Consider the following 12,230-nt stretch of genomic DNA (forward strand, 5'->3'; position numbering starts at 1 on the left):
CCACCCCGCCCCCCGTGCCCGTCCCTTCCCTCTCTGTAGGGCCTCACTGGGGACCTCTTCTGGCCATTCTCGGCAAGGGGTGTTTTCAAGGGAGGCCCACGACAGCAGCACCACCTTGGAAGAAGCACCTTGGCCTCAATCGGAAGCCCCATCTGCCTTCCACCCCAAGGTGAATGCGGCCTCTCCCCCACATGCTGGGCAGGCCCTGGGAAAGAAGACATAGAAGAAAAGGCCCCTGGAAGTTCACGAGGCCAGGTACACTTCTTTGCTCCAGCCCGTGAGAGTCTGAGGAGAGAAACACCAGGTCCCCTCCTGACCTGGGCCCTCTGGCCCCCTCCACCACCAGAAGGAGAGTGGGGACCATCTCTGCCTTGTTCAGCCTGGGCCTGGTAAAACTCTGGTGCTGACTCCACAAATGACTCAATCAATCATCCCTAGACAGCACATTCCATGAAATGTGATTTTTTTGTGTGTCTGTTTTGTTCTTTGATGAATTTTCAATACCTAAAAGAGTGACTGGCATTTAATAAGGGCTTAATAAGTATGTGTGGAATAAGTGATTCCATTAATAAATCAATGAATGAAGCAATGGGTCCTTGCCACCAAGAGAATTCCTGTAAGTGAAGTTCCCTGCGGGCTGGGATTTGTGTATGTGTGTGTGTGTGTGTGTTCTTCGATAAATCTCCCAGGGCCTTGGAAAGCCTTGGCACATAGGAGGGGCCAAGTAAACGTATGTGAGAGCACATGTATGTGAACACAGGACTGAGTCAACCATTGAATCATGACTCACTAGAATTTAATCCTTCTGGAGGCAAGGGTTTCCATCTGCTTGGTTCAAGGCTGCATCCTCAGTGCCTAGAACAGAGCCTGGAGCGCAGCCCATGTGGGATGAATGAATGAACGAATGAGCAAGGCCCCAGCTCTCAGCCCAACGACCTCAGACCCAGAAGAATGAAACACAAAGGGTACCTGAGCCCTGCCCCCGGCCACCACTCGCCTCATGGTTTTTTAAATAATTTGTCGATTGTTTTTAATTGTTGAGGCAGTAATACTTGGTTCATGAAACTGCAATATACAGAGAGGTGAAATAAATAGCTTATATATATATAATATATATAATATAGCTGGTTTTAAAATATTCCCTTATTCATTGGTGTACTAGGTCACGTGAGTCACGGAAGGTTGATAGCAGCATCCTCCAGAACTGCGAGCAAGGCAGGGTCACCATGATTGGACGAGGCCGTCTGTCGTCGGAAGTCGAGGCGCCGAGAATTCCGAGGGGCACACCTTCCCTGCGCGGTGTCTCGGGGCAGCTTGCAGCGGACAATAAATAAATGACTGCAAACCAGAGAGCGATTTTTGTTGGAGTTTGGGGCAGGGACGGGGGATTGGGAAAGAGGGGGAGCTTGTTGGGGGTGGGGCGATACTACTTTCTCTTTGTTTTTCTCTCTCTCTTTTTTGTTTTTTTGCTTTTTTTTTGTCTTTTTTTTTTTTTTTTTTTTTTTGCTTTCAGAACCTTTGGGAAAAAGGACTTTGGTTTCTCAGAGCATCGTTTTCCTCATTCCAGTCCTCCTCTGGGGACAAGTTTAGAGCTGTCTGTTCCTAGAGAGACACAAGCACCTGTGCGTTGACAACAGTGCCTTGGCACGAGTCTTTTGTCATAGGGGTTCCAAGCCAACAATAAAATCCTTACCGCTCCCCTCCCCCAAGAATTTTGGTTCAGTTTTCGTCTTCTTTTAAACACAATGTACAAAAATAGAAATTCTTCCTTATTTTTCATGTAAAAATATTCCTCTGATTGCAGTTCTCTGTGAGTGTGAGTGTGGGCTGGGGCAGCCTGGCGGGGCCACGGCGGGGCCAGCCTAGCCGGGGTGTGTGGGGCGGATCCGCCGGGACCGCTTGGTCACTGTGGTATACTTGAAGGGCTTCTGCAGCTCTGCCTGTCCCTTGGGGTAGCGCTTCATGAAGTGCACGTCCTGCTGGTTCTCCCGGGTCTTGGGGCCCTTCCGTGGCCGCCCCTTCTTGGTGAAGCCCACGTACCAGCCAGAGTACTTGGCTGACATCAGAGCTGTGTAGTTGTTCTCCAGGACCTTCTCGATGAACACACACTCTTTGCTGGTGCCATCGGGCTGCAGGAAGAGAGAGGAGGAGGAGGTGAGAAGGGGGAGGGCAGGTGCAAGGGGCGGAGCTATGCAGAGAGGACATGGGCAAGTGGCCAAGGCTTGGGGTGGCAGAGTAGAGAGGGCCCGACTGAAGCTTTGGCCTCAGCAATTTCATTTCCTGGGTCTTTGGAGTGGCCTTGTCATACTGGCCCCTGCATCCTTCCCTATTCACCAGTTAGGTAACAGCCTCCCATTACCATTCAGGGATCTATCTCTTCACTCTGCACCCTGTAACCAGGGGCTTCCACCTCAGCTCTACTAGAACAAGAGACCTAGACCTGACCAATCAAAACATCATTTCCCATAACTGGTGCAGAGCACAGCATGTGGCCTAAGCCACCCAATCAGCATTCCTTGAGACCCTTGTATAAGTAATCCCCAAAAACATAGGCCGATTTAAACTTGGGAAACATGTAAGGCTGAAATGAAGGCAGCCATTGTACCACCATGAGGGGAAATTCTGTCTGAAGACAAAGCCAGCTTGGTGGAAGGAAAGCCAAGAGGAAGAGAATGAGAGAAAACAAATCCTCCTCACATCTTTTAGCTTCTGGACTGAGCTGCCTCTGAAACTCAAGTTACCTCACTGTTATGTGGGCCAATAATATCTCATGTCCTTTAAAACAGTTGAGACTGTGTCTTAGCACATGCAACGGAAAGGAGTCCCAACTGATGTGCACTAAACCTGAGATGAAGTCAACTACTCAACTGCCAATCAACTCCACTGTTATATAAATATACATTCCATTTAAAGTGGGATGTGGTACAACTTAATGTGCGGTGTGAAGAGTGGTGGGAGCTTCTAAAAATAAGAGTTTTGGCATGGCCAAACTCCAAAGCCTGTACCAGTGGTTCTGAGATTTCAGGGTGCCAGGTGAACTTGCTGGGAGACTATGCTAGGCAAGGAGCGCTAGATTCAGAGTCAGAAGCTGAATCAACTCTAACACTTCCTTATGTGACCTCAGACGAGTTAATTCCAGTCTCTAAATTTTGGATCCCTCGCCTGGACCAAATAGGGAAAACGACTCCTGCGTCAGAGATGTCATGAGGAATGACGCTTATAAATGAGGCTGGCACACAGTAGGAACTCGTTAAACTATTTCGGAAGAGCAGGTGGTTCGGACGGTCTGCGCTCCCTCCTTGGACCTGGACAAAGGGTGGTGCGAAGCAGGCTTTGAATCTCCTCCTTGAGAAAGCCGAATTGCTCGATGTGGAAGAGTGGGAAACACACAAAGTTGGAAGGCCTGAATTAGCAGCGCTCGAGTTTCCAACTAACATCTCCAAATGTAGGCCGGGCCCACTCCTCGTTACGGACGGATGCCCAGCCAAGCTGGAAGCCCAGCGGTCTGGCTGTGCATGGAGACTGAGGTGCGAGTTCCAGCCTTTTGTTTGAAGTGGAAAACGGGCTGGAGCTTCCAGGAACGTTCACCTTTGAGCGGAGGGCAAGCCTGGGCCCTGCAGACAAAGTGCTGAACTTTGCAGAAAGGGGCAGGCAGGGTAAGAAAACATTCTCTGGAGGAGAGATCTTTCGAGGAGGCTGTAGAGTGGTCAGGGGGCGGTCCTGGGAGACACATGCAGGACCCCGAGGACATGAGGGGCTGGCCGAGGAGTGAGCGACTATTGTGGGGGAAGCTGGGCATATATGCAAGGGGGATAGAAAGGAGTGGTCTCTGGGCTCTCGGCCCCCCATGAATAATTCTGGAAGCTGCCTATCCAACCTGAGTCCAGGTCCCTTGGCTGGTTTCAGTGGAACAGTCATAGCAAACTAATAAAGGCTACACCATGGCTGTTTCCCCACCCTAGAGTATCTGCCTGGAAAACTGTTTTCAACTTTCAAGGCTCAGTTCAGTCACCACCTCCCCTGGGAAGCATTCCCTGACTGCCATCTAGCTCCCTGGGTATCTCCTCCTTTTCCTTCAAGACTCCGTTTAAGCATCAGGCTTTACTGAACTCATATACTCCATCTTCTGAAACGCCTCAACACTGCACCACCCCTCTACCCCGCCCAGAGCAATTCTGTATCTGCCTGTCTCCTCAGCAGCCCAAGAGCTTCAGGAGGTCAGGACTGCTTCTCCATTGCTCTCATGGCTCAGTACAGGTCTTAGCCCACGACAGGGGTGCCCAGAGCATTTGTGGTTACATGGATGGGAGTTCTGCTGGGATAGAAATGGTGGGGGTGACACATGAATGGGTTTTCCTCCAAAAGAAAATGGACTCTGCCTCCTGGATCCCTTACTAATGTCCCAGAGACAGTCACGAGCTATGAGAGGCCCCACCTGGAGGATGTGCCGAGAAGAGCTAGCAGAGGGCTGGAGCTCTCTGCCCGCCCGCCTTGGTCTCCCTCCTCATCCATGCACTCATTCATTCAGCACGTACTGATTGCCAACTATAGGCCAGACATTTCCACACGTTTACCTCATTTAATCCTCTCAGTGTGCTGAGGCAGACTCTGCTTGGTAGAAGAAAACAGTTCAAGGAAGCAAAAATGGCTTTCCCAAGGCCACGGAGCTTGTTAAGAGGCAGAGCTCGGATCTGAACCTACATTTGCAATTTGTCGCTCATGTCTTTGCTGTCTAGTCCCAGACAGCCCCATGAGAAGAAAGGGTATGGGAGAGTGGGTGCTGCCCATCAAAACACCTCTCCTCCCCGAGGCCCGCAGAGCCACCATGCACATGAAACGAGGACTTGGGAGTTCAAGGGCAGCACACTGCCACGCTCATCCCTGTCTGGGTTGAGGATCTGGGCTTCAGGCTGAGGTGCCCAGCACTCCAGAGGTCAGGAGCCTCTTGAGAGGAGCCATGGGGCCTGTAATGGTCACAAGTTCCCCACCAGGAACTCAGACCCAGTGGATAAGAAGCTAACGGTAGGCCGTCCCGGGGCTTGACCCTCGGCTCTGCTCCTGACTACCTCTACAGCCCCGCTTATGGCCCACAGAGACTTAAAGAAACACATGTGCATGGGCCTCGCCCCCCAAAATGCCAGCTCAATCGGTTCAGGCAAGGCAGGTCATCGATATCTAGAGAGTAAGTGAAGAGCCCATCCCAGAACCTTGGTGATTTAGTAGAATTTGATCACCTCCCCCCCTCTACCACCTCCAACCTCCTTCTTTCCAACCTGGAGTCCTATTCCTTCTATTTGATCTGAAGACCGAATCCTGATGACATCATTTGGCCCCGAGAGCTAGTCTTCCTTGAAACTACAACTACCCCCCCCCCACCCCCGCCCCGGACGTTTTTAGTTGCATAGGCCAAAAAGTCCTTTTTTTGCTTAAAGGCTTTTTGAATTGGGTTTCAGTCACTTCCAACCAAAGCAGTCTTCACAAAGATATAGTGGTGGGCATGGTACCCTCTGCCCTGAAAGGGTCTGGGGCCCTGTGTTGCCCCAAAGAGGACACACCAGTAATCACACAGGAGGGGGCAGATGAGAAAAATCCATCTGGGTCGAATCTCCAAAGATGGGGAAAAACTGCCTGGTACATAGTGCTCAACACGCAACAACTCTTCTTGCCCTGGGTCAGGTGGATGTGGGGTCCAGAAAGGTGGCAAAGAGAAGCAGGGCTACGTCTCTCTCAGGGGCTGGGGAGAAGAGCTCTGGCACACGGCAGGTACAGTGCAGCAGAGGGAGCGGCACAGCCAAGGGTCTGGCGCATCGGCAAAGGCTCTGCTGGGGGGCTCAATGATGTGTCCAGCTGTGGCCAGATATGGAGAAGATTGACACCCAGGGTCAAGACCATCCAAGAAAGCTATCCTGCTGAGTCAAGAGAGCCAGAGCCTAAGCTGAGGTCAACGGTTCCCACAGGTGGAGGACCTGGCTTCAAAGAGTAAGGTAACATGTTTAACAAGTAAGTGCCTACTGAGTGCCAGCATTATCTTCCCAGTTTACAGGTGAGGACACTGAGGCTCCGTGAGGTCAGGACACTTTGATTCCAGGGCCTGATGTGGCTAATTGTGGCTGTAGGTTAAGAGTCAATCCTCAAAAAGCAAGCACCACATTTCTATCTCTTTGGTGACCCTGCAGCGCTTTGGGCAGGTACAAGAAGCATGATGGATGGATCCAGAACTGGCCCTTGGTGGGCTCGTGGGGGATGAAGGCACGAAGACAGACAGTGACAACCCAGGTTAGCAGGCCAGAGACAGAGGGCTGTGTGAGGGGCTGTGGGCTCTGGGGTGGGTGTGCTGAATGAGCAGCCAGTGAAGCCAGAGGCTACGGCAGGACAAGCCAGGACTCGGGGTGGACGGTCAAGGGGAGGGTAGTGCTGGCAGAGGGTAGAGCATGCACAAAGCCTGAAAGCCCCATCCAGGGAGCGGAGACTGGCAGTGCCATGTGTCTATGACATAAGGACCATAAGGGCAGGGAGGCTCTCCCCAAGCAGTATAGCCTTTCTCGGGTAGATGGTGACGACCCAGGGACTGGTTCTGAGCTGAGCTGGGGGTGGAGGGTGGGGAAGACCTGATCCCTTTGGTGCTTTAGAAAGCTGTGGGCAGTGGGGAAAGGCCTGGAGGTGGGGCCTGAGGCAGCTGAGGAATCTTCTTCCTGAGACGGTATGAGGCCAGAACAGAGGCAGGAGTTAGGGAAGGAGCAGACACAGACCAGCTATCAAGAGTAATCCCAAGACAGGGGTCTTACTGGCTGGGGAGTCTGTGGTAGAACAGCAACCCAAGGGCCTGGGGTTCCAGCTGCAGAGGCCAGAGAGAGTGAGGGGCGCTGGGCTAGGCAGAGGCCAACAGGGGGACCTGCCTGGGGCAAAGTCGGGACAGGTGGATTGGGGGGGAGGGGTTGCCCTTGGAGCCTCCCAGGCCAGCCCAGAAGCCGGGACCGGGATGATGGGAGGGAGCTGCAGCAAGGTGGGGGGGGGGGGGGGGGGGGTCGGAAGGAGGGGAAGGGAGAGGAGGGGGCGAGGGGGGGCCTCCCCGGGCTGAGCTGCGCCGAGCCTCGCCGCCAGCTGAACCGTCCCCAATATTAATGACGGGAGAGAGGGCGAGGGGGCAGGAAATCGGAGCCGGCTCCTGTGGAAGCGGTGACTCAGCGGCCAGCCGGCGGGCGGGCGGAGGGCGGCCGGCGGCGGGGAGCGGCCCGAGGGGACGGGGCTGTTCTTTTGACCCCAGGACGGCTCTCCTGGGGTCAAGATGCCGGGAACCGCGCAGACGGGGCGGGAGGGGCGGGAGGGGCGCGCCGCACTGGGCACGGCGGGCTGCAGCGCGGCCCCTCCTGTAAACAGAAAAAAAAAAAAAAAAAAGCCGAGCCCACAACTGCAAGCAGGTTGGGCCTGGGAGGCGGCCCAGGCGGGCAGGAGAACAAAGCGCCTGACGCGGGGCTGGCCGCGCCGCCACAGGAAACGCACGGCCAGGCCAGGGGACCCGGCGCCCGGCCCGCCTGCCGCCCCTGCCCCGGACCCCCTCGCGGGCCGGCCGGCCTCGGGACGCGGAAAGTGAATCACTAATGAAAACCACTCCTCCGCATCGCGGGGCTGCGCTGCGCGGATTACTATTATTTTGCTCTTTGAGAAGCCCCCGTAGGTGTGGGCAGTGCGGCTGGAATCCTTGCCTTCCAACCCGGGCTTTGAAGCCCGCCTAGCTCTAGTGCGGAACCTGGGACGAGTGCCGGGACGTGGCCAAGCCTAGGTTTTCTCATCTGTAAAATGGGGACGGTGGTGGCGGTACGAACCTCCTGGGATTATTTTGGAGCGTTTTTTTGCTCAGTGCCTGGCAGAAAGTAGGTGCTCAGTTAACAGAGGCTATCAGGACCGTTGTTATTAACAAATAATAAGCGACCAAACCCTGGCTCAGGTCCCTGGCCTGTTACCCTCTCTCCAGGCATCTGGGTATAGGGGAGGGGAAGAGGGATAAGAATTGGGGGATTCAGGAAGTCAAAACCCTGGTTGAGGTTATGCTTCCTTCCCCCTGACAAGGTGTAATAAATGTAAATTGTCACCCAGGACCTTGCCCCCAAGTAGAAGAAGCCATCCTCCTTGGAATCTGGGTCTCCCTCCAACCCCAACTGCGCCTGTTCAGCAAAAGCTACCTCCCCCACCCCCTATTATACAAGTTAGATAGGGGGTGAGTAGGGTCCCCGCAGAGAGAAGGAGCGTGATTCCACCGTAGAGCGCTGAGGTAACACCTTCCACTGGAACATCCAAAGGAAGCAAGTGTATGAACGTCACAAACAAAGACATCCAGGTAAAAATGGCTGGTTGGAGCGGCAGGGCAGCACCAAAACACAGCCTCCGTGGAGGCTCAGAACCCCTGCCATGTGGGTCCACCCCACCCACACCCCACTCCCACCCTAATTTGTTATGTGCAGCTCTCTTGCCTGTTCCAAAGTAATAAAACCTTCCTGAAGTGCTAGAATCATGAGGCCCAGGGCTCACAGGGCTGCTGCGTTCCGGAGGCACTGCTTTGAGGAGTCGTAACCCCCTGGCGATTATTAAAACAATGCTGCAGCCCCAGCCCTTGGTCTGCTGGTTCCCTGTTCTCAGACATCAGGTACATTCGGGCAGGAAGCCTCAGAACCCCTTGAGGATTCTCCCACTACCGAGCAAGCCAGGAGAGATCGGGGCCCTGCATGCTCACCAAAGTCATTGCTGCAGATACCTTGGCCTGGCAGGTGCAATGTCAGAGAAAAAGTGGGGTGGTGAAAGGAAGGGATCACAATGGGAATCTCTCTCTCTCTCATACACACACACTCTCTCTCTCTCTCATGGGGCCTGTTTTCCATTTGGGGCTGATAGGGCCCTGGACGCATTGTTCCAGCTACCCAGAGCTGCGGGAGGACCTGCCCAATCCAGACCATCACTTACCTTCCCCACAAGCTTGCCTTTCCGGTTCATACACAGGTAGAATTCCGTCTCCTTGCCCTTGATCCGGACTTGACTACCGAAGGTATCTGTCTCCACTAGGAGCTGGGCTTCGAAAGGCAGAGGAGAAGAAGACACATTTTTTTACCAGGGGCAATGGCTGGCCGAAAGACTCAGCGACGTGATCCCTGACTCTGTCCCTGGACCTCCCACTGCCCCCAGAATCAGGCATGGGGGGTGCCTCTGACAGGTCTCCCTGGAGCATGCTGCCCCTTAGGCAGGGAGGGAAGCTGTCTGACACCTGTTCCCCAACTCCCAGCCTCTCCTGACTCCACTTAGGATGCAGATCACCCCTTGTGGCTAAAGACCAGTGTGCTTCCTCCTCCCCTCAGCACCTACTTTCCCCCCACTCCTCAACTCCCTTCCTCAAGGCAGGACACACAGCCACGCAAATAACCCCAGAGAAGCAGCAGTTTGTGGACTAAGGGGTCAGATACTCAGATGCGTGTGAGCTCACACAGACGTGCACCACACACACACACACACACACACACACACACACACACACACGTACACCACACGCCCTGCTTTGTGGAATGCCAAGCTACTTCCTCCAAAATTTAGGTCAGAGGCCCCTTCCTCCAGGGCAAACATCTGGAGTGTCCCCTCCCTGCTGGGGATATGAATGAGGGAGTGCCCTGGCCACTCAAAATGGGGAAGTGTCTGGGAGGGGTGGTTCCAGGCCCTGGAGAAAGAAGGCTATCTGCATAACATTTCACTTTCCTTAATCAAGGCCACCAAAGCTGAAGGGTAACTAACTCCCAGGAGCACAGAAGTCCCCATCAGGACCAAATGCCCTCTGGTGGGGAGTGGGAGATCCCACGCTAAGCCATCCATGTTCCACAGAGCCTCCTTCAGGAGGGGGGGTATCCAGAGCTGATCCCCAAAGTCCTGACTGAACAAGGACATCAAGTGGCCAAAGGGTGACGGTCCCTTGATTAGGCATACTGTGATAACCGCCCCACCCCCACCCCTCTGCCAATGCACATTTTCTCCCCAGTAGGGTGCTATGTGAACTTGAATCCCTGTGCCTGGATCCCCCAACACTACCACCCCCTCTTCTTTTCCTATGACCCACCCCCCCACCTTCCCTCCCCTGACCCTTTGCTTCCCAGCACCTGCCCCTCCCTCACCCACAAAATTTTAATTTCATTGACAAGGGACTTGCTTCTCCATAACAAAAATCATAGCCCTAAATACAGTATCCTTGGAGCCACAAAGAGTGTACCTCAGTGCCCCTAAAATACACTAGGTATGATTTTAATAAAAAAAATGTTAAAATATATACCCTGGTGCCCTGCTGTGAAAATTAAAACCATCTGGAACTCAGGATTTCCAATAATTAATCTAGCCCTCCTTTGACACCACTACTAATTAAAATATGATACCCACCTTTCCGAGGAAAAAAGAAGAATTTACATAAAATTTAAAGATCTAACAAGAATTTAGTAATTCTAGGACCAAGGGTGGGGGGCACATTCTTCTCTCCACCTTCCCCCATCCCTAGTAAACACAGAGTTGAGAATATTAACCAACACTGAGATAGGGGGTTACAAGTCCTTAATACTCCCTATTCCCCGTAATTCAAACTCCCCATAACTCTCCTGTTAGCTTGGTCCCTGGGAACCAAGGGCCGAACATCACAGCTGCTCTAGGATTTGCTTTCTGCATCTCTTCACAAAGCTCACGCCCCGCACAGGATGGGGGTTGTTGGGCGGCCAGGAGAGTCCCCAACTCCAGGAGCTTCTGATGATGGCAGCATGTGTAACGGGAAAAGTGAGAGCTTTGAAATGCACAGATATGCATGTGAATCCCTGGCCCCACGTGCCACTGTATGACCTTGGGCCTCAGTTTCTTCATCTGTAAAATGGGGATAGTCATCCCTAATCTTCAACAAGTTATTGTGAGGATTATATAAAATGATGCTGTAAAGGGCCTAGCACCCTGGTCTCAGAGGCTGGGTAGGGAAAACTCAGTAACTGTTGTTTAAGTTTCCTAATAACTGCAAAACAAAACTGTTTACCCAGAAAAGAAAAAAAAAAAAAAAAAGTAGTGGGGGAAAAAAAAATCAGATGTGTGTAAAAGGGCAGAGGTGGAGCAGAACTTGCCTCGCCAGGGTGTGCCCTCTGTCCTGAACTTCCTCAGCATCCTCCAGGGTCGCAGGTACCCCACACTGTGAGTGCATTAGAAAATGCCTTAGGCTGGGAATCATGGGGTCTGATTCCATTTCTGGCATTGCCATCCGGGGGCGGGGTGTGACCCTGAGTAAGCCACACACCCCTCTGAGCCCCAGTTTCCTTAACCATGCAATGGGAATGGGGCCTGACTGTATTCTGAATGTCTCTGGGATTGGAGAGGGGTAGGAATGGGAAACTGTAAGAAGAGGGTGAGGCCATAGGGCTGGGGCCCAGGCAACCCCAAGTGAGTCCAAGGGGAAAACTGCTCTGTCTGTCCTCTCCCAGCACATGTCTGGGCCTCTGTCCTCAGAGTAGCTGCTATTACTCACTGGATCTGACTCCCATGTGAGCCTGCTAAGGTCACACATCCTTACAAAGTTGGGTATTTTTGTCCCCTTTTTACAGAGTAGGAAACTGAGGTTCAGAGAAGCAACCCATGAGAAGGGTCTGACATCAGGTCTGCCTGGCTCTTCCTGCTGGGGCCTGGGTCCCAGAGGAGGGTCCCCAGCTCTGGGGAGACTTGGCTCAAAGCACAACCCACACCTCTCATTAACCACAGCCCATCTCAGGATGCCCTGGCCTCTGCCTGAGCCATCCAAAGGGGCTGGGGCTGTGGCCAGCCTGCACCTCCACCCCTACAAGCCTAGTCACCCCCACCCCAGAGTGGGGAGTGTCTGCACCCGGCCTCTGCGCCCCGGGGAGCCAGGAGTCGGTTCTTCCCAACCGCAGCAAGCCATGGAGTGACCTAGACTCCACTCAGCACAGGACATAATGAGGAGGGAGCTGGGCCAGGATTATGTAAAGTCTTTGGGGAGTAATAGCAGCAGCAGTTCTCAGAAAGAGAGAAAGAGAGGCTCCGCCCACCCAGACCAGGTTTGCCCCAGAGCCTGCCTGGTCCTCAGCATCTCACTCCCCCTTCTCATGACCCAAGCCCCCAGCCCCCACGATGCAGCTCTCAGGAGCTAGAAACCTCATCTCTACTCAGTTCCATTTCATGTCTGTCCCAGGCCAGGCAGGAGGGGTTGATGACATTACCTCGCC

General features: G+C 53.4%; 1 protein-coding gene across 1 annotated transcript in view; it reads right to left on the reverse strand.

Moving 5' to 3' along the window:
- Positions 1 to 1,033: 1,033 nt before the first annotated feature.
- Positions 1,034 to 12,230, reverse strand: part of FGF18 (fibroblast growth factor 18) — a 33,809-nt gene continuing 22,612 nt past the window's right edge. The window contains exons 4-5 of the mRNA XM_057747274.1: positions 8,956 to 9,062; positions 1,034 to 2,129 (exon numbers count right to left, since the gene is read on the reverse strand). Coding sequence (XP_057603257.1) covers positions 1,863 to 2,129; positions 8,956 to 9,062 — 374 coding nt within the window. The 3' untranslated portion in view covers positions 1,034 to 1,862. The remainder of the gene's footprint in view (positions 2,130 to 8,955; positions 9,063 to 12,230) is intronic.

The sequence above is a fragment of the Hippopotamus amphibius genome, chromosome 1, assembly GCF_030028045.1.
Source record: "Hippopotamus amphibius kiboko isolate mHipAmp2 chromosome 1, mHipAmp2.hap2, whole genome shotgun sequence".
NCBI lineage: Eukaryota > Metazoa > Chordata > Mammalia > Artiodactyla > Hippopotamidae > Hippopotamus > Hippopotamus amphibius.